Source organism: Stegostoma tigrinum, chromosome 12 (genome assembly GCF_030684315.1).
Source record: "Stegostoma tigrinum isolate sSteTig4 chromosome 12, sSteTig4.hap1, whole genome shotgun sequence".
In the NCBI taxonomy this organism is placed as follows: Eukaryota; Metazoa; Chordata; class Chondrichthyes; order Orectolobiformes; family Stegostomatidae; genus Stegostoma; species Stegostoma tigrinum.
In genome coordinates this window covers 53,400,484-53,423,823 of record NC_081365.1, presented here as the reverse complement: position 1 = coordinate 53,423,823, position 23,340 = coordinate 53,400,484, and the positions used below count along the sequence as shown (strand labels likewise).

Sequence of the window (23,340 nt, the reverse complement as noted above, 5' to 3'; positions counted from 1 at the left end):
TGTTGGGTCAATATCCTGAAACACCCTTTCCAACAGAACTGTGTGTTTACCTACATCCAATGAAATGCAGCAGTTCAAGAAGGCAGTGCACCATCATCTTGTCCACAGCAATTCAGGACAAGCAATAAATGCTGGCCTAGCAAATGATACGCACATGCATGAATGAACAAAATAAAACTTCATGCTGACTTTTTGATCAGCCGTATAGTCAATTCCATTCTGAGCTTTTTTTCCCCATAGCACTACAAGTTTGCTTTCCTCAAGGTATCAGTTAATAATCATTTGAAATTATTGTTTGTTTCTACTGCCACAAACATTGTAGGCAACAGGGTCTAGGTCATTATCACTTGCTGCATATAAATGTTTTCCTTCACATTCTCCCCTTGCATCACCTGCCCAGACCTTTCATCAGCTAATGGGAATTTTCTTTATCTTTGTCTACCTTATCTGTCATAATCTTGTGCATTTCTATCAAATCGCCCCTCAAACCTTCTCTATTCAATGGAGAACAATAGCTCCTCCAACCTACATTTTAGCTACAATTTCTCATCTCTGGAATCATTTTTGAAAATCTCCTCATCACCCTCTCATGGATTCTGTTTTCCAAAGCTATCTCCAGGGGTGAGCAGCAATGTCCTCTCTAAGCTATATGGCTGCGTACATATGCAGTTACTCCAATGTTCCATGTATGGCAATTGGCAGTGGCACACCAATCATGACAGTGATTTCCAGTTCCAGGCCAGCACAGTTGGTAAGAACATTAAAGGGAGCATTGGTGTACAGGAATTGTGCGATATCTAACTGTGCGAGGTCTCCCCGTTCCCCAGTGCAACAGACACTGTTGACCTCACCCCATGACCCACCACATACTCCCATAGCCCCCACACAACAGCATAACTCTTAAGCTGTTTCTTCCATCCTGCAAATGAAAGTCTTTGTCCATGCAGCTACTTTGCATTAATGATACCTCATCACTTTCAAGCTAAATTGGAAGTGAATCAAACAGTCACATGGTGCCACTTTCCCCTATTCGAACATCACTCCACCCTGGTTTCTGGTTTCTCGTATATACCCGTGTGTCTAGAGCAGACCTACTAAAAATGGGGTCCCAGGCCAATCGCTCTCTTTTGCCTTTTCCCAGGGACAGTGTGATTATATCCTGCCTAAATGTTGTGACCAGGACTGTACATGTACACCAGTTATGGAATAGCCAGATTTTTATAAGGATTAAGCACAACTTCCTTGTTATGGCATTCAATATCTCGATTTACAAAGCCATATCATTTACTAATTACTCTCTCAGTAAATCCTGTTGTTTACAAAGATGAATCCACATGAATTCTCTGGTCCCTTTATCCCTACACAGTCTTTAAAATTGTGTCATTAAGTATATATTGCCTTTCATTATTCCTTTTGCCAACACGCATTGCTTCAGACTTCTCTTTATTAAATTCCCTCTGCTATTTGTTTCGTTTTCTCCTGTGGTCTCAGTGAAGGAAAGTGTTGGCTTGCCAAATGTTGTTGAAGTTATTCTTGGCAGCTTGACTCATGATATTTGACCATGTTAAACATCTGTTTATAAAGAAAGGACACCTTTGGCCAGAGGCATTGAATCTGCCTTTGGAAACCCCCAGGAGAGTTTAAAAGGTTTCATTTTCCCTTGAGTCTACAGTTCCTCAGGCAAGACTGAGTATTTTTAAACAAACCTCTATGGACCTTCACCACATAAAAAAAAGTAATAGGTTCAATTAAACAAAGTTTACAATTTTACATAGATGGATAAGACAGAAATTGTATTGATGTCCATATAAATAAATTCCACCATTTTATCACTGCTATCATGGGCTGACAGTTCACTATTTTCTACCTTCAGAAGTGCACTATAGAACATTCAGACACCACGAGTGAAAAATAGTGAATTTAGCAGTAATTGTTATCCTGTTTGTTATATCCTATTCCTGTTGAACACAAGATCGTTCATTTCTGTCTATAAGATGTGTGCCTGGGTATGGATAACGTATTTTTTGAAGTGAAGAAGTGTAAAAGGGACACAATAAATGGAGCTCTAAACTTGTTTTACATACCACTAAAAAATTAATATTGTTTAACTTAATTTATTTTTTCATCAATATGATATATATTATGTTCAGCAATACAGACAAGGAGTAAGAGTAGGCCACTCAGCCTCCATACCTGCTCTGTCATTCAATTCGAACATGGCCGATCTGATTTTAACCTCTACATATCCCCAATAATCTTTCATCTCCTTGGTAATCAAGAATCTATCTACCTCTGCCTTCAAAGCATTTAAAGATTCTGTATCTACTGCCTTTTGAGGAAGAGGATTCCAAAGACTCACAAACTTCAAAGAAAAATGTTTCCTCATCTGTCTTAAATGGGGGTGCCCTTATTTTTAGATTATAACTCCCAGATTCAATTTAATATTTCAATTTAATCACCTCCAACTCTTCTAAAATCCAACAGACACAGACTGAGTGATTCCTTTCCTTATAAAGCAATCTGCTGTTTTGAGCTATTAGCCTAGTAAACCTTCCCTGAACTGCTTCCAAAGCATTAAAATCTTTCTATAAAAGTTTGGTGATTAGTGCTGTGTACAACAATAATAATCCAGATACAGTCTCACCAATGCGTTGTTTAATTGAAGCATTACCTCCTTATTCATACAGTCAATTGCCCTCACTATAAACAAATGTTCAAACCAGCTTGGTACCACATAATTATCTTTATTAAGGAGAACATAGAAGTCTGAATTGTTCTCTCCATTGAATGGCATGGGTAATGGTGAGAAAGTTGGGAAAATATGAAGAAAATGGTAAGTTCTGATTTTCACAGTGAAAACAATTCCAATTTTTCCCTCACTGTTTAAGTAGCAAGCTCCATATCTTGCCAATGAGCAGCAACTTCCTTAGTTCCATGCATTTGCACGTTAACTGAACTTGCTTCATTTCCATGCAGCTCCAAATTCTCCTTTCCATCCCTGAGATCCCACACAATGCCAACACTGATATATGAAAGACAGAGCAGCAGGTAACCTAATTGTAGCAGTTCATCAACTGCTTTTGTGGACCATCATCTGATCCTGGTTTCACAATATCCTTGTGTTCTCCGTGGGTACTATCTTCTTCCACCCTTTATCCAGGCAATTCACATTGCCAACCGACCTGCCTCACTATATCGTCATGCTCGCTCTTGGATTGACTTACCTGCTACTTCAGAACTTTACTTTGCAATGCAGGGACATCTACAACTTGCATATTTCTGTCGTTGATTTGCACACAGAGACATGCGCATGTCATGCATTTACACAGGATGCATCTTATGGCCTTTCTCTTCATTTCTAAATGGTCACTCACTTTGCACTTACTTGGTGGCTATCAGGATCTGTGGCTTGCTTTGCTTTTTATCCTAGAGAAAAGGGCAACAGCTTCTCACTGTTTGTTGCACTGATTATTCAAAGGGATGGCTATTTTGCTAAATGGTACTGCGCTATGCCAAAGTCACAAGCGCAACAAGGGTCAGCACTTCATGCAGCATACATTGTGTGTGCTTCAACCAAATGGCCCTGTCTGAATGTCAAAGGGAACCCTTAATGGGGTCCAGAGAGACTGTTGTTAGTCAGGGATACCAACACAATCAGTCAACGAGCTCATACAATTCCAGTCTGGGGGTTGGCCACGGACAGTATTGCAGGTAAAACCAGTCTGAGGATTACAGCTGCATCAGTCGGAATAGTGAGAAAATGTCAGTCCACAGAATGAGCCAGCCTTCCTGCAATGAGGCAAAAAGGGGGGACTGAATATGATTACAGAGATGGAAAAGCAGTTAATGGTGATGCATTAGCACAGAGGTAGTGAGATGTCTCCAGTGAGTGAGTAGGAAGTGCAAAGGCCAGCAAGGGTTAGTAGTTTGAGAGGATGAGATGCGTGAGAGCTGTTGAGTGGACAAGATGCATGCAGTACTGATGGATGCACTCCATGAACCAAGGTAAGATGGGCAGACTTCCAGCGGGTGGTGGCCCTGTGAGTTTGAAGTAGCAGAGAGAAGATGGTGAGCTGGACGAAGTGAAGTATGAGTACAGAGTAACAGATTCCTTTTCAGGGCCATGTACTCTGCAGTAACTGTGAAACTCCAGAATGTGAAGGGCAGTTCCTGTCTTAGAGCAGCTCTGAGGAAGGATCACCAGACACAAAACATTAACTCTGTTTTTTTTTCCTTTACATCTGCTGCCAGACCTGTTGAGCTTTTCCAGCAACTTTGTTTTTGCTCCTGTCTTACAACATTTGAAATAGTGCACAGCTTGGGGTTTAAGCATGTCGCTAGAACCATGAATAGCACAAAGTCCTAGCAGTGATGACAACTTCCACCCCTCCTGCTGCAATTCCATGACATAGGTATTGAAGATGCCATTTATATAATTAATAAACTGAAAAGCAGGAAATTGCACAAGAAGATACCATAGACCATGGTGGACCACCCACTATAAATCTCACCCCAAATAATCTTCAGCCCACAGTGTTTGTAAGTGGCTACAACATGCACAGTCCAATCTTACCTGATATAGAGTGAATTTTGGAATTATCTTCTGATTTTTTAGTTCACCTTTAACTTTGTTAAAAACAATTCCAATAGGCCACAGTGCAACTATTGTGGATACACCAAGGGAGGAGTTAATCCATATTGCAGGTCCACTAGCAGAAAGCTGTAAGATAAGAAATCAAACTTTTATCTTCACTGAAAATACTTTCACATTGTCAGTTCAATGTCACAAGTTCTTTGGTGTCTTTTGCCGTGTTTCATCATGTCTAATACAGACAGGTTCATCCAGTTTCCCCATGGAGTAACAACTGAACACCTCTTGGTACCTAACCATTGGTACTACAATAGAGATTTGAAACCCAAATATGGACCACAACTCTGAAGACATATGGCTAATCATTAATGTAATAATGTGTGACAGGGCATGAAGAAATGGGAAGTTACTTAGAGTTCTAAACCAGAGTTCATTCAGCACCATTCACTTCAGAACATTCTCTACAGCCACTCTTCATCTTCATTGAACAATACTCTGCAGAGACACTGAAAAATTGTGGTGTGTATTTTTAGAGAGTGTATTATAGCCTTAATTTTAAAAACAATCATTTTTTTTTAAAAAACCACTTAGTTACCTCAAAGAGAGGCAAAATTGTCAAGTTCAATATATAAGATTTGCCAACTGATCACCAACAGTTTTATTTAACTTATTTCTTCCCACCTTGACACTTTTCAGTGTCCTCTTGTCTAGTTTCTTCCCACTAAAATACGTGATTCTTCTGGTGCTTTTTTGTTTCCACATTTCCAGTTTCCTAGTTCTAGTCACCTCCTCTTCGCCATGGGAGTGCAGTCCTTCTATATGTCCATCTCCCATTAGGATGAACTGAAGGTTCTCTGTTACTTCCTTGAAATGAGCACTGTATAGTCCCCATCCACCATCCCCTTTCTTCTGGTTGAGCCCATTGTCACATTGAGCAATTTCTCCAAATCAAAGATGTAGCTATGGGTACTCATGTAGTTATGCCTGTCTCTTTTTGAGATATGTGGAACATTGTTGTTCCAGTCCTGCTTAGGCCCTCCCCTACATTACAGTTTCCAATATACCTATGATGTCTTCAGTGCTGCTTCCTTCTCTATTCTGGAATTTGAAATATTAATCAATATTGCATTTATTTTTGGTCCTTTTCTCACATTCGTCTGATCCACCATTGACCCTCCCATCACTTTCCTGGTTTTGAACTCCACTTATGAGGATAGGCTATGCATCAAAGCCCACTACAAAACTACTAACTCCCACAGTACCTTAACAACACTTCCTCACACTGTGCTTCCATGTGGACGGCTAACAAAGCAAGGGATTACACTATGCATGATAGGATCTTGGAAAGTACTGGAGATCAGAGGGACCTATTCATTGACCCCTGAAGATAATGGGACAGTAGATAAAATGGTACCTGATAAGAATGTATAAGATTCTGACAAGTATGGACAGGGTGGATGGGAAGGCACTTTTTCCATGAGTGAGAAAACTGTCCATGCTCTAGAATAAACCAGGCACATAGATTTAAGATAAGAGATGAAGGGCTAAGAGGAAAGTTAAGGAGAATTTTTTTCACCTAGAGAGTTTAAAAATCATAGCCTGAAAGGGTGGTGAGGTCAAAAACTGTTACAACATTTAAGCAGTATTTTGTTATTCACTTGCATGGCCCTAGCTTCCAGGGCTATTGGCCAAGAGCTGGGAAACTGGATTAGTATAGTCAGATGTTTGTGGATCAATGCGAACATCTCAGGCTGTAGAGGCTCCTTCTGTACCAATAAGTGTCTAGGAGAACAGGGAAAAATAACATACATCATCCAGACTGAATGTCCCATTCACCCAAAGGACTAAGGTGAAGATCATTAGGACTGGCCGTAAGAAAGCAAGCTGAAATGTTCCCAATTTCAGTATGAACATCAGTCGCCTGAAAGGATAGAAACAAATATTAGCATATTTAGACAACAGCTTAAAATGACAAATATAGGTCAAACATATTAAAAGTTAACAAAAGACCATCAAATTATCATAAACAGTTGCTTGTATTAAAGTTTGGTTCAGAATGTTGGCATTTTTTCACTCATGAGAACAGGTAGTGAGAATTAGTAGCAAATCCTGCAAGGAGGACATCATGGCAACAAATAGTCCAGTCATCATATTCACATATATGAGTGTCCCAGAAGAAATCATGAATATTAGTGAAGAGCAAACATCCTACTGGCACTTTGTTTTATTTCGTTCAGATGTTAAGAAGGGCCATGGCAACCTTTGGTTGTTGCATTAAGTTTAGATACACTTAATTTAATTATTTGAAGTTTGCAAACACTGTCAGGATAGAAGAAAACATTTAGATATTATTTACGTTATACATTAATGTTTTATATACACACATTGATACGTACAAAATGTTGCAATCGCTTGTGTTAATTTACAAATGATTAAGCAAAATATTTTGACATATTTACATCCTTTTGTTATTATTAGTTATTCTATTCCTGGGATCCTATATCATTCCGTGAAATGAGAAAGAGTGCCAACAAAGTTTATGTGAAGTTGTCTGGCAAAGAAAAATCTCAAGTAGCTACTGTGAAGTACGAATTGGAATCAGGCAATTTTCCTTTAGGAACTAACAGCACACATAATTCAATAACAATCATAGTTCACCAAGGTAGACTACTGTGTCAGAAGATCATCTACAACTTCATTACACTGTATGTTCAAGCATTAACAATCTCCAATTTTATGGCTTATGGATACAGTATCGCCAGGAGCTAAGATTTTCAAGCCAGGATTTTTTTGTTTTTATTGGCAAACTATTGGCAATTTGTTCAGCAGCTTTAACATCTGAACGAAATAAAACAAAGTGCCAGTAGGATGTTTGCTCTTCACTAATATTCATGATTTCTTCTGGGACACTCATATATGTGAATATGATGACTGGACTATTTGTTGCCATGACGTGCTCCTTGCAGGATTTACTACTAATTCTCACTACCTGTTCTCATGAGTGAAAAAATGCCAACATTCTGAACCAAACTTTAATACAAGCAACTGTTTATGAAAAAACTGGGGATAGGTGTAAAATTGAGGAAATGTTTAAAATATGAAATATTACCTCAAAAACCTATAGAATTACTAAAGAATAGACATAATGGTTTGTCTCTGCATAAGTATATCAGCTTTATTAAATATGGAGTTCCAATGGTTAGCACAGTTGTCTAGCATGTGATTCAGAACAATGCTAATAACAAGATTCAATTCTGATTTTATTTGAGGTAGACCTGTATCCTCACCCTGCCTCTGAAAGTAGAAGGTAATGGAAAGGTATGGTGGCTCAATGGTTAACACTGCTACCTCACAGCGTCGGGGACCCGGGTTCAATTCCACCCTTAGACGACTATCTGTGTGCAGTTTGCATGTTCTCCCTGTGTCTGCATGGGTTTCCTCTGACTGTTCTGGTTTCCTCCCACAGTCCAAAGATGTGCAGGTTTGGTGGATTGGCCATGCTAAATTGCCCATAGTATTCAGGGATGTGTCAATTAGGTGGGCTATAGAGGGATGGGTCTGGGTGGGATGCTCAAGGGTCAGTGTGGACTTGTTGGACTGAAGGGCATGTTTCCCTACTGTAGCGATTCTATGATCTGTGACCACTGATGGAAACTGCAAAGGAAGCAGTTCAGAATGAAGCATCAGCAGGCAACACACGATATATCCATTGTAAAGATTTTCAACATAGAACTCTAATCTACTGTCAGCATAAAGAATTCCATGGTCAAATATAAACCAGGAGATTAAGGATTGTTTTCAGTAATCCATAACAGGTCTTCAAACTCAAACTATAAAAACATTTCACTGAAAAGGAACCGTACAGTGGGGCTGAGTTGGGGGTAGGTAGTGGTGAAGGGATTGAGAGGAATGTGGGAGGTAGGCACGATGAACAAGGGAAGGGTGAACAGGAGGAGGGGTGTCAGGAGGGTCCTTACTCTCTGGTACCCACGCTTTGGCCCCTGATCCTCACTCCCTTCCTGGCCCTCACTGAATGCCCCCTGGCTCCCACTCTGTAGCTCTAACTCTCTCCCCTGCCCTGCCCCCTGATGAAACCCCCCCCCCTTTCAATATTGCTGGGTCTTTGCATATGACGGCATCAAAATTGTAGGTTATGACATATTATGCATGTTTCTGGTTTAGCCTGTGTGTACAGCTGCTCGTGTTTGTGGACATCAGCAGATAATTCCGTCTCCAAATAAAATGGTGATGGAATTTTCACTAGCTCTCCAATTGGTAGAGGAGACTCCCATCATCTCCATTACATACTGACCTGTTTCAGAATCGACATGAAAACATGGTAAACAGGGCTGAATGGCCTGCTCCTGCTCTTTCAAGCCTGCTGTGCCATGGTTGATCATCTAACTTAGTGGTCTTTTCCCACCTTCTCTTCATACTCTTTGATCCCTTTAGGCTTAAGAAATATAACTGATGGTAATTCTGATGGTAATGTTTTTTTCTCAAACAAATCAATAGCTCACCTTGAAATCTTTCCAAAAGGCAAACAAAGACAACAGCAGCAACATGGTCCTGTACTAATCTTCACAGGAGTATTCTGAAAACGTTTCAAGAATAGCTCATCACCTCCAAATTCTTCTATCATCATTCGCTGGAATTTATGGATGACAATTGCAAAATACCTAGAGAAATAATAACAAAATATTTAAAGACTTTTATCTGACAAAATGAAGTTCATTTAAATAATTTTGTATCTTTTTCAGATGTACAATTCTAAATCATAGAATCCCTACAGTATGGAAACAGGCCGTTTGGCCCAAGTCCACACCACCCATCCGAAGAGTATCCCACCCAGACCCATTCCCCTACGCCTGTATTCCCTGTGTCTAAACCAAACACTCCTGGGAACTATGGGCAATTTAGCATCGCCAACTCACCTAGCCTACATGTCTTTGGGCTGTGGGAGGAAATTGAAGTAAACCCATGCAGACATGGGGAAAATGTGCAAACTCCACAGAGACAGTCGCCCAAGGATTGAATCAAACCCGAGTCCCTCGTGCTGTGAGGCAGCAGTGCTAACTACTAAGGCACCATGCTGCCCAAATGTTTTAGAATTTCTCACCATGAACTTTCTTGGCATTTGTAACGTTTCACTCGGTGTTCATGCTGTTCTCCCACTGAAATTAACAATGATGGTATCAGATTTGTCTTATGTTTCAAAGTAACTAGTTGAAGGAAACTTGGAAACAGACAATTTTAAAAATTGTTTCGAAGTTCTATTTCACTCATGACATAGTGCATTACAGCATAAGTATTTTGGGAGGACTGTACCTTATCATTGCTGAGTTGTTTCTAGCCCTAATACAAATTAAGAATATATATTAATCACATCCCACCAAAACAAGTCAGAGCTACCTTACCAAAATCAAAACAGGTAAGGTCAATATATACTTCTGAAGAAGGGTCCAGACCTGAAACATCATCTTTCCTGCTCCTCTGATGCTGCTTGGCCTGTTGTGTTCATCAGCTGTACACCTTGTTATCTCAAGGTCAATATATGGTGGGTATCCACAAAATGTAGATGTAGACTGGCTCCCATGGTTTCTGAACACCAACGGTTTGTGAATCTCATCAACTGAATTATTATAACACTCATTTATACTTCATATAATTACATTTTACTTATTATACATATATTTGCAACTGGTCCAGTGCTGTTGTAGCATGCATCTGGGAACAGGTTGTCTGCTTAACTGGCAAAGATCCAGGAAAAGAAAATGATTTGAAATAATAAGTATTTTTCAATAAATCCTAGAGAATCATGCCAATCTTATCATTTGAGGGATAACTCTGATTCGGTATTCCATATGAGAACTTATGCACAATTCAGTGAATTAGATCAATAAACTTTAGACCCCCATCTCTAAACCCCAGTTCCTGTAAGCATGGTCCTCATTCACATCTTCAGATTGTGAAATTAGCCATTTCAGACTAAAGAGAACTGTAATCAATTTATTTCTGAATATGTTATTAACTATTCTAATAGGGCTCATAATGAAGAATTCATGCAAAAGACAACTTCGGTGATTCATTCTCATTCAACACTAGACACTATAAAGTGATAGAGTAGCATAATTTATGGTAGCTTTCTTTTTGTTTCATACTTTGATATCATTGGGTACCCTTTATTCAAGAATGATGCCTACTGGGTATTCTTGCCATGGCCCTTCAAGTATCTGAACAGGCCATTTCTTGACCTGCAGAGTTTGGACACATGGTGCACAGAAGTGCACTCCAGACTGAGAGTTTTATTTCCTCTTCTTCCCTTTTGAGTTCCAACTCTGCCTCACTAATAAAGTATTTGTATTCGAAGCATGATGAAGCAAGATGTACAAGTTGTCACCATTTGGAAGAAAGTAGCAAGCTACTCTCAGACATTAATGTCAGTGCTGCTGTGTTGCAAGGAGAGTGTCAGAATATCTTTGAAGTATTCGATTTGCCCTCCCCTGGAACGTAGACTATTTGTGAATTAAGAAAACAGGGCCAGGCAGAGAATATGCTTTAGGCCATCTGGACCCACTGCCCAGTCCACAGTTATCCATAGTTGATTTTGCATGAGTTTTGCCTGAATGTCTGTATAACTGACTCAGAAAAGACAGTAATGTTTGACAGTCCTCCCTGCTGAATCTGGAGAATACAGTAAACGCATTGCTCAGAGAATTTCAATAGCACTTTTGTGTCACTGGAATGTTGTCCAGGTCTCAGTGAAATACATGAGTGTGCTACTTTAAAACTCTCAGAGATGGTATGGAAACAGCTGTTAGCCAACTCCATCTCCAATGGCCACAAAAACAATGTATTTTTGTATAAAAATGAGCGATTCGATTGAAAGGCTCTGGAATTCTTGGCTTTGGCAGTAGGTACTTTTAAGGTATTTCTGCTCCCCAGAATTTAGTGAAGACAATTGAAATTTAATGTGTTCTGGCTGTAATAGAAAACTAAAAAGGAATACTCACACTGCTGTCGTCAAATCTGTGATCATCGATGCTAGAGGAATCCACATCCCAATACAGGATGTAGTTGCAATCACCTGAAACAAAATATAAAACTGGTATCTTTTTTATACATCAAGGCCTGCTTAACCACAGTTTAACAATGGCTTAATTTAACAGAATTAATAAAGTAGCCTCAATATATCCATTCCATCACTGAGTTTCTTTTTTTTAATTCACTCATGCGATATGGGGTCACTGGTAGGCCAGCCTTTATTGCTTGTTCCTAATTGCCCTGATGATAGGGTGGGAGCTGTCTTTTTGAATTGCTGCAGTCCATGTGCTGTGGGTAGTCTCACAATGTCTTTAGGGAGGGAAATCCAGGATATTGACCCAGATTTAACATTATTTGCCATGGCCTGTTTTATGGCCTACAATGCACACATTACTCTATTTTCTAGTGCTTCCACTCTGGCCCTTGGTCTTGAAGTTTCTTTTTCTGCCGGGTTCCTGTGTCCAATCTTACTTTAGAAGTCCTCTGTGTGTGCTGCAACCACTGGAGACTTCAGCTGCTCATCCCTGGCATCCAACATTCTGTGTTTCCTTTCCCTGCCACTGCGTGGACCTGGCTGCAAGGTGGCAATTTGCAGAACCAAAAGTCAATGTGTCACACACTAATCCTCAGAATGGTTATGCAGCCTAGAGGGAACATTGCCAACATGTCTCCAGAATATGTACCCTGTACAGCGCATGTTCCTACCCTAGTTCCCACAACTTTCCTTGCCCCCAGTCCCTATTCTCCTTGGCTCTTGTTCTTAATCTGTCTTTTTATCTCGGACCGAGGGTATCTTCTTTGGCTGCTGTGCTCCTGAATCCCATTCTGAAATTGTGCTGAAGACTGGGGCTCCATCTGGTGGCAGAATTGGTCTGTGTCGTTAGTCCTGCATCTTCATTTGCTACCCACACCAACCTTTGCCCTTAGATGGAGCCTAGTTAACCTAAACATACTGTAGGTGAGTATTTCTGTCAAACATTTTACAATGCAGTATTGAGTATTTTATGTTTCTTGTATATTTAATAAAGTATCTCATTTTACAAGTTAACTAGGAATGTGTGGGGCTGCACATGTATGGTTGTATGTTTTAACTTGCACAGAGGTTTCTTTAGACATTTTGTACCTGGAGAAATCAACCTCTAGTTTTAACATTGATTCCTGTGGGACTCCTTCATTCAATTCAAGTTGATTCACTTAAAGTCATGATTATCAGAAAAACAATCAAATATTTATGAGGACATAATGTACTTTAAAAACTAATCATCTTTATTGTTGTGGAAAAGAATTTCGAAATTATCCTTTTAAAATGAATTCCTCAGTTGATATTTATGGGTATGAAACTATCTAATGGCAATGTGATGTATTTTGTTTTTGGTTGTTTCAGTAAGTTTTAGATAGCATATATATTTACCTTAAAATATAGAAATTTGGCTGATAATCAGAATGTTTGTTTTTCTTGGTTATAACTTGCATTTTTATTTTAAGATACTTGAGCTACTTTGGGAAGGACATGACAGGAGGAATGTTGTGAAATTACAACAAAGAATTATGTATAATACAAACAATTAACACATTTTTTGTTTTATGAGAAGGATTATCAACATAACATCACAATACTGAAATGCAAGGGGAAGAGGGGATTATCAGACAGATGTGGCATTCTTTTAAAAAAAAGCCTTGTAGTTCTGAAACAGAGTTCCAAATTAAATTGTACAATTTAAATGGGTAGGTGACTGATCAATTTCAAACCTCTTGGGTGAAATCAAACAGTTTAAATAAGATGGAAAGGGGAGCTATGAATTCTTATGAAAGATTGAAGGTGTTTTCTGAAAACAGGAAAATGATTAAATTGTCAGATATTGCAAAATGTACTTACAGGTGCAGCCCCGTTGACCCACATAATAGTCGCTCTCCTGTTTGTGGCTGGGACTTTTCTTAACAGGTAGATAACTTCCTCAAAATACACAAGATTTGCAATTACAGCCATTAGAGTGAGAACTGTGTACAAGATGATAGCAGGCACACTTAAATCTGTAAAAATAAATAATATTAGTTACTTAAATGAGCTCTCTCCATTGTCATTTTCACAAACAATTTTATAAATATACTGATGATATTTATTTGCATTTGTGCTTAAAAAGATGCTATTGTCAAAGGGCTGGCTTGGGATGAGACAATGGTATGGAAACAATCAGGCAGATGGACAAATGGGAAAAAATACCAGAAGATTCCTGAGTGTCCCATGTTCTGTAATGCTTCATATTAGTGACACTATTTTCCCAAATAGAATCCTACACTTTTCGGGGGTTGGTTCTTCCGTGGAAGGTGGAACCTGTACAAGAAGAACAAGTTGCACCTAAACTAGCGTGGCACCAATATCCTGGCAGGGAGGTTTTATAGTGCCGCTTGGGAGGGTGTAAACTGGTGTGGCAGGGGAATGGGAACAGAAGTAGCTGGTCAGTAAATATAGAGACTGGGGAACAACTTGAGACTAAAATAAATATAGCTAAGAAGCACAATAGTCAGGGAGAGGTTGCTGAGCTCAGCAGAACTGGAGGCTTCGACTAGATTTGCTTTGATGCTAGCAGCATAACAGGTAAGACAAATCAACTTGAACTTGGATTATTGCATGCAATGATGATATTGCAGTTATCACAGAGGTATGGTCGAAAAAGGAACAGGATTGGCAGCTTGACATTCTAGGATATTGATGTTTTAGATAAGACTGAAATGACTCCACAGAGGCCAGTATTCCATCACTAAGTCACCCTTTATTTACACATGGGAAGTCCTTCACATGGTCCACCTCCCTCAGAGTGTCTGGGTGTCAGGATGTCTGACACTCCCCTTTATATCTGTTAGCCAAGGCTCCCTGATTGGACCAGATTAATAGCCCCAGTCAGGGAACTCATTCTATCATGTCCACCTGGCTGACCTTATTATATTCACAGTAGAGGCAGAGAAAGAAGTAAAAGAGGTGGAGGATTTGCATTACTAGTTGGGGAGCATATCACAGCTGTGCTGAGGGAGGACACCCTGGAGGGATCTTGCAGCAAGATATTATGGATAGAGCTCAGGAAAAGGAAGGATGCAGTCACAATGCTGGGACTGTAGTACAGACCTTCCGTCTGCCAGCAGAAGATAGAGGAAGAGATATGTAGTCAGATTCTGGAAAGATGTGACAATAATAGGGTTGTTGTAGTGGGTGATTGTAATTCCCCCATTGCTGACTGGGACTCCCTTTGTACTGGGGGCCTGGGTGGGAAGCAGTTTGTTAGGTGTATTCACAAAGGTTTTTTGAAATGGTATGTAGATAGTCCAATGAGGGAGTGAGCCATATCGGAACTGATATTGGGAAGTAAGCCCAGTCAGATGATCAAAGCTTCGGTCAGGAATCATTCTGAGAAGAGTGACCATAATTCTGTAAATTTTCAGATACCTATGGGTAAGGACAGTGTAGAGGTCAAATGAAGGAGTTAAATTGGGGTAAGGTCAACCATAATCAAATTACACAAGAATAGGAGAATGTGGATTAGGAGCAGCTGTTTCAGGATAAATCCATATCTGACATGCGGGAGTAATTTTAAAAGCAGTTAATCGGTCTGCAGGTCAGGCATGTTGCTGCAAAAATGAAGGACAGGAATGGCAGGATTCAGGATGACAAAGGAAATTATCAGCTTAATCAAAAAAAGGATGTGTACCTAAGGTCTAGGCAACTAAAAACAGATGAAGTCCTTGAAGAATATAGAGAAAGTAAGAAGAAGCTCAAACGGTGAGTTAGGTGGATTAAAACAGTTTATGAAATGTCCTTGGCCAGTAGGGTGAAAGAGAATCCCAAGGTTTACTGGGGATAATGGGAACTGCAGATGCTGGAGATTCCAAGATGATAAAATGTGAGGCTGGATGAACACAGCAGGCCAAGCAGCATCTCAGGAGCACAAAAGCTGACGTTTCGGGCCTAGACCCTTCATCAGAGAGGGGGATGGGGGGAGGGAACTGGAATAAATAGGGAGAGAGGGGGAGGCGGACCGAAGATGGAGAGTAAAGAAGATAGGTGGAGAGGGTGTAGGTGGGGAGGTAGGGAGGGGATAGGTCAGTCCAGGGAAGACGGACAGGTCAAGGAGGTGGGATGAGGTTAGTAGGTAGCTGGGGGTGCGGCTTGGGGTGGGAGGAAGGGATGGGTGAGAGGAAGAACCGGTTAGGGAGGCAGAGACAGGTTGGACTGGTTTTGGGATGCAGTGGGTGGGGGGGAAGAGCTGGGCTGGTTGTGTGGTGCAGTGGGGGGAGGGGATGAACTGGGCTGGTTTAGGGATGCAGTAGGGGAAGGGGAGATTTTGAAACTGGTGAAGTCCACATTGATGCCATATGGCTGCAGGGTTCCCAGGCGGAATATGAGTTGCTGTTCCTGCAACCTTCGGGTGGCATCATTGTGGCAGTGCAGGAGGCCCATGATGGACATGTCATCAAGAGAATGGGAGGGGGAGTGGAAATGGTTTGCGACTGGGAGGTGCAGTTGTTTGTTGCGAACTGAGCGGAGGTGTTCTGCAAAGCGGTCCCCAAGCCTCCGCTTGGTTTCCCCAATGTAGAGGAAGCCGCACCGGGTACAGTGGATGCAGTATACCACATTGGCAGATGTGCAGGTGAACCTCTGCTTAATGTGGAATGTCATCTTGGGGCCTGGGATGGGGGTGAGGGAGGAGGTGTGGGGACAAGTGTAGCATTTCCTGCGGTTGCAGGGGAAGGTGCCGGGTGTGGTGGGGTTGGAGGGCAGTGTGGAGTGAACAAGGGAGTCACGGAGAGAGTGGTCTCTCCGGAAAGCAGACAGGGGAGGGGATGGAAAAATGTCTTGGGTGGTGGGGTCGGATTGTAAATGGCGGAAGTGTCGGAGGATAATGCGTTGTATCCGGAGGTTGGTAGGGTGGTGTGTGAGAACGAGGGGGATCCTCTTGGGGCGGTTGTGGCGGGGGCGGGGTGTGAGGGATGTGTCGCGGGAAATGCGGGAGACGCGGTCAAGGGCGTTCTCGATCACCGTGGGGGGAAAGTTGCGGTCCTTAAAGAACTTGGACATCTGGGATGTGCGGGAGTGGAATGTCTTATCGTGGGAGCAGATGCGGCGGAGGCGGAGGAATTGGGAATAGGGGATGGAATTTTTGCAGGAGGGTGGGTGGGAGGAGGTGTATTCTAGGTAGCTGTGGGAGTCGGTGGGCTTGAAATGGACATCAGTTACAAGCTGGTTGCCTGAGATGGAGACTGAGAGGTCCAGGAAGGTGAGGGATGTGCTGGAGATGGCCCAGGTGAACTGAAGGTTGGGGTGGAAGGTGTTGGTGAAGTGGATGAACTGTTCGAGCTCCTCTGGGGAGCAAGAGGCGGCGCCGATACAGTCATCAATGTACCGGAGGAAGAGGTGGGGTTTGGGGCCTGTGTAGGTGCGGAAGAGGGACTGTTCCACGTAACCTACAAAGAGGCAGGCATAGCTGGGGCCCATGCGGGTGCCCATGGCCACCCCCTTAGTCTGTAGGAAGTGGGAGGAGTCAAAAGAGAAGTTGTTGAGTGTGAGGACGAGTTCAGCTAGGCGGATGAGAGTGTCGGTGGAGGGGGCCTGGTCGGGCCTGCGGGACAGGAAGAAGCGGAGGGCCTTGAGGCCATCTCCATGCGGAATGCAGGTGTACAGGGACTGGACGTCCATGGTGAATATGAGGTGTTGGGGGCCAGGGAATTGGAAGTCCTGGAGGAGGTGGAGGGCGTGGGTGGTGTCACGGACATCGGTGGGGAGTTCCTGGACCAAAGGGGAGAAAATGGAGTCCAGATAGGTGGAGATGAGTTCGGTGGGGCAGGAGCAGGCTGAGACGATGGGTCGACCAGGGCAGGCAGGTTTGTGGATTTTGGGAAGGAGATAGAAACGGGCCGTGCGGGGTTGGGGAACAATGAGGTTGGAGGCTGTGGGTGGGAGGTCCCCTGAGGTGATGAGGTCATGAATGGTGTTGGAGATGATGGTTTGGTGCTCGGGTGTGGGGTCATGATCGAGGAGGCGGTAGGAGGTGGTGTCGGAGAGTTGGCGTCTGGCCTCGGCGATGTAGAGGTCAGTGCGCCATACTACCACTGCGCCACCCTTGTTTGCGGGTTTGATGGTGAGGTTGGGGTTGGAGCGGAGGGAGCGGAGGGCTGCCCGTTCTGCGGGGGAGAGGTTGGAGTGGGTGAGAGGGGTGGAGAGGTTGAGGCGGTTGATGTCTCGACGGCAGTTGGAGATGAAGAGGTCGAGTGAGGGCAGGAGGCCTGGGGGTGGTGTCCAGGAGGAGGACTTGTGTTGGAAGCGGGTGAAGGGGTCAGTGGAAGGAGGGTTGGGCACGGCCCGTTTCTATCTCCTTCCCAAAATCCACAAACCTGCCTGCCCTGGTCGACCCATCGTCTCAGCCTGCTCCTGCCCCACCGAACTCATCTCCACCTATCTGGGCTCCATTTTCTCCCCTTTGGTCCAGGAACTCCCCACCGATGTCCGTGACACCACCCACGCCCTCCACCTCCTCCAGGACTTCCAATTCCCTGGCCCCCAACACCTCATATTCACCATGGACGTCCAGTCCCTGTACACCTGCATTCCGCATGGAGATGGCCTCAAGGCCCTCCGCTTCTTCCTGTCCCGCAGGCCCGACCAGGCCCCCTCCACCGACACTCTCATCCGCCTAGCTGAACTCGTCCTCACACTCAACAACTTCTCTTTTGACTCCTCCCACTTCCTACAGACTAAGGGGGTGGCCATGGGCACCCGCATGGGCCCCAGCTATGCCTGCCTCTTTGTAGGTTACGTGGAACAGTCCCTCTTCCGCACCTACACAGGCCCCAAACCCCACCTCTTCCTCCGGTACATTGATGACTGTATCGGCGCCGCCTCTTGCTCCCCAGAGGAGCTCGAACAGTTCATCCACTTCACCAACACCTTCCACCCCAACCTTCAGTTCACCTGGGCCATCTCCAGCACATCCCTCACCTTCCTGGACCTCTCAGTCTCCATCTCAGGCAACCAGCTTGTAACTGATGTCCATTTCAAGCCCACCGACTCCCACAGCTACCTAGAATACACCTCCTCCCACCCACCCTCCTGCAAAAATTCCATCCCCTATTCCCAATTCCTCCGCCTCCGCCGCATCTGCTCCCACGATAAGACATTCCACTCCCGCACATCCCAGATGTCCAAGTTCTTTAAGGACCGCAACTTTCCCCCCACGGTGATCGAGAACGCCCTTGACCGCGTCTCCCGCATTTCCCGCGACACATCCCTCACACCCCGCCCCCGCCACAACCGCCCCAAGAGGATCCCCCTCGTTCTCACACACCACCCTACCAACCTCCGGATACAACGCATTATCCTCCGACACTTCCGCCATTTACAATCCGACCCCACCACCCAAGACATTTTTCCATCCCCTCCCCTGTCTGCTTTCCGGAGAGACCACTCTCTCCGTGACTCCCTTGTTCACTCCACACTGCCCTCCAACCCCACCACACCCGGCACCTTCCCCTGCAACCGCAGGAAATGCTACACTTGTCCCCACACCTCCTCCCTCACCCCCATCCCAGGCCCCAAGATGACATTCCACATTAAGCAGAGGTTCACCTGCACATCTGCCAATGTGGTATACTGCATCCACTGTACCCGGTGCGGCTTCCTCTACATTGGGGAAACCAAGCGGAGGCTTGGGGACCGCTTTGCAGAACACCTCCGCTCAGTTCGCAACAAACAACTGCACCTCCCAGTCGCAAACCATTTCCACTCCCCCTCCCATTCTCTTGATGACATGTCCATCATGGGCCTCCTGCACTGCCACAATGATGCCACCCGAAGGTTGCAGGAACAGCAACTCATATTCCGCCTGGGAACCCTGCAGCCATATGGCATCAATGTGGACTTCACCAGTTTCAAAATCTCCCCTTCCCCTACTGCATCCCTAAACCAGCCCAGTTCATCCCCTCCCCCCACTGCACCACACAACCAGCCCAGCTCTTCCCCCCCACCCACTGCATCCCAAAACCAGTCCAACCTGTCTCTGCCTCCCTAACCGGTTCTTCCTCTCACCCATCCCTTCCTCCCACCCCAAGCCGCACCCCCAGCTACCTACTAACCTCATCCCACCTCCTTGACCTGTCCGTCTTCCCTGGACTGACCTATCCCCTCCCTACCTCCCCACCTACACCCTCTCCACCTATCTTCTTTACTCTCCATCTTCGGTCCGCCTCCCCCTCTCTCCCTATTTATTCCAGTTCCCTCCCCCCATCCCCCTCTCTGATGAAGGGTCTAGGCCCGAAACGTCAGCTTTTGTGCTCCTGAGATGCTGCTTGGCCTGCTGTGTTCATCCAGCCTCACATTTTATCACCCAAGGTTTACCATCCATATATCGAGAACAAGAGGTTAGCTAGGGAAAGAGCAGGAGCCAGAAGAGGTGAGTGAAATCTTTAATGAGTACTCCACATTTGTTTGCACCAAGTGACATGGGAGGCTAGGGAAAGGTGTGTGAATATTCTTAGGAAAGTCAACATATGCGGAGGAAGTATTGGGCACCTCGAAATGCATTAAGGTAGACAATTCCCCACAGCCAGATGAGATCTATCCCAAGATATCATGGGACGCAAGCAAGGAAATAGCTGGGATCTTAACAGACATCTTTGTATTGTGTTTGGCATCAGGCGAGGTTCCAGAGGACTGGAAATGGCCAATGTTGTTGCTTTGTTTAGCAAGGTATATAGATAAACAGGTAATGACAGGGCAGTGAGCCTGTTGTCACTGGTAGAGGAGCTGTTGGAGAAGACACTGAGATACAGGATTTATTCACATTTGGAAGTGAATAGACTTATTAGGGATAGGCAGCATGGGTTTGTGCAGAGAAGGTCACGTCTCACCAACTTGAGCTTTTTGAGGAGGTGACAAGAATGATTGATGAGGGAAGGACAGTGGATGTTGTCTGCATGGAATTTAGTAAGGCATTTGATAAAACAGCTCATGGCAGGCTGGTACAAAAGGTAGAGTCTCACAGGATCCAGGATGAGCTTGTTGGGTTGATACAAAACAGGCTTGATCGTAGAAGATAGATTATTGGTGGAAGGGTGCTTTTCACAATGGAGATCAGTAACTAGTAGTATTTTGCAGGGATCAGTGCTGGGATATTTGTTGTCTATATTATATATAAATGCTCTGGAGGAAAATGTAGATGGTATGATGAGTAAGTTTGCAGATAGCACCAAAAGTGGCAGATTTGCAGACAGTCAGGACCATTGTCAAAGGATACAGTGAGATATAGCGAAATTACAGATTTGGGCAGATGGAGTTTAATCCAGATAAATGCAAGGTAATGCATTTTGGAAGATCACATTCAGGTGTGAATTATACAATAAATGCCAAAACCCTTAGGAGCTTTGGCACTCAGAGGGATCTGGGCGTACAGGTCCACAGATCCTTGAAATTGGCAACATAGGTCAATAGGTGTTTAAGCAGCTATATAGCACTCTTGTCTTTATTGGCTGGGACATCAAATATAAAAGTTGTCAAATTATGTTACAGCTGTATAAAACTTCAGTCAGGTCACACTGGGAATATCCCATGTTTGGCACATTGCCAGAAGGATGTGGATGGTTCAGAGAGGATGCAAGGAACATTTACCAGGATGTTGCCTGGTCTGGAGGGTTTCAGGTTTTAGACGTTGGATAAACTGGAAAGATGGAGACTGAAGATAAAGCTGAGAGAGGTCTTTGAAATTATGAGATACATAGATGTGGTGGATAGTCAGAGTCTCTTTCCCCGGGTGAAAAGATCAACTACGAGAGAACACAGGCTCAAGGTGACAGTGAGTAAATTTAGGGGAGAAGTGCATGGATTATTTTCCACAAAGAGTGGTAAATGCCTGGAATGCCAGAAGAGGTGGTAGAAGCAGGCACATTAGCAACATTTGAGGCTTGTCTTGATAGACATATAAACAGGAGGCAAACAGAGGGATAGAAACTGCATATGGGCAGTCAGTAGCAGGTCTAAATAAGGATTCAGAATTGGTACAGGCTTCGTAGGCAGCTGAAAGATCTGTTCCTGTGTTAAGTTGTTCTCTGCTTGTTCCTGGAAGTTTTGTTGGTGACATGATTCACTGGAAAAGAATGCTGTATGCATTATCTTATTTAGATAATGTTCAAAATACGTTGTTAATGTTTATGTTGTTTATTTATGATGCTCTGTTTCAGATGTTCAGATGGTGAAACCTCATTCATGCTCTTATTGACTCTAATCAAAACTATTCTAATGCATTCCTGGCTGTTTTTCCATATTCTACGTTCTGTAAATTTGAGGTAAACCAAAACTTTGCATCTATGCCTTAACTCGCACTAAATTCCATTCTATTAGTCATATGTGCGCTGATTTACACTTGCACCCAATCAAACTTGTTGCTTTCAACATTCTCATTGCTGTTTTCAAATCTCTCCAGGACTGAGTGCCCCAATGTCTGTAATCCCCTCTAACCTCACAGCTGTCCACACACTTGCACTGAATTAATTCTGGACTCTTGAACAAGCCAGATTTTCACCAGCCCACCTCAGTGAATTTACTCTTAAGCTACCTGGGGTCTGGAGTTTCCTCCTTTCCTTTCTCCACCTACCATTCCTCCTTTCAGAAAATCCTTACTCTTGACCATTTCCATATGAGACTTGCTGTAATGTTTTGCTTTTCAATTCTCTTGTGAAACACTTAGAATGTTTTATTGCTTTGAATGCACGAAAAATACGTTTCTTTTGTCTCTATACATTATCTGTGATTCCAAAATTTTGTCATCAAATATTTAGCAAACTAAAATATTTTGAAAACCTAACAATAACGGTACATATCCATAACTATAAAGCTACCATTACTGCACTCCAGAAGAGCAATTCATTATATGAACCCTTTAAGATCAGCTGAATCTTATACAAGTGCAACCACCTAGAAACCGATATCGATTTCAAGCCCACCGACTCCCACAGCTACCTAGAATACACCTCCTCCCACCCACCTTCCTGCAAAAATGCCATCCCCTATTCCCAATTACTTCACCTCTGCCGCATCTGCTCCCAGGATAAGGCATTCCACTCCCGTACATCTCAGATGTCCTCGTTTTTCAAGGACCGCAACTTCCCCCTCACAGTGGTCGAGAATGCCCTCAAGTGTGTCTCCAGCATTTCCTGCAACTCATCCCTCACACCCTGTCCCGCAATAGCCACCAAAATAGAAACCCCCTCATCCTCATGTACAACCCCACCAACCTCCGGATCCAATGCATCATCCTCTGACCCCACCACCAAAGACATTTTTCCATCCCTACCCCTGTCTGCTTTCCGGAGGGACCACGCTCTCTGTGACTCCCTTGTCCACTCCACTCTCCCCTCCAACCCCACCACACCCGGCACTTTCCCCTGCAACCGCAGGAAGTGCTACACTTACCCCACACCTCCTCCCTCACCCCCATCCCAGGCCCCAAGATGACTTTCCACAGCAAGCAGATGTTCACCTGCACATCTGCCAATGTGGTATACTGCATCTGCTGTTCCTGTTGTGACCTCTTCTACATTCGGGAAACCAAGCGGAGGCCTGGGGACCGCTTTGCGGAACACCTACGCTTGGTTCGCACTAAACAACTAGTTGTGAACCATTTCAGCTCCCCCTCCCATTCCTTAGACGACATGTCCATCCTAGGCTT

General features: G+C 43.7%; 1 protein-coding gene across 1 annotated transcript in view; it reads right to left on the bottom strand.

Annotated features, from left to right (window-relative positions):
* LOC125457072 (organic solute transporter subunit alpha-like) overlaps positions 1-23,340 on the bottom strand; it is a 32,881-nt gene that overhangs the window by 5,497 nt on the left and 4,044 nt on the right. The window contains exons 3-7 of the mRNA XM_059650039.1: positions 13,512-13,666; positions 11,605-11,678; positions 9,112-9,270; positions 6,401-6,512; positions 4,574-4,720 (exon numbers count right to left, since the gene is read on the bottom strand). Of these exons, the coding sequence (XP_059506022.1) occupies positions 4,574-4,720; positions 6,401-6,512; positions 9,112-9,270; positions 11,605-11,678; positions 13,512-13,666 (647 nt within the window). The remainder of the gene's footprint in view (positions 1-4,573; positions 4,721-6,400; positions 6,513-9,111; positions 9,271-11,604; positions 11,679-13,511; positions 13,667-23,340) is intronic.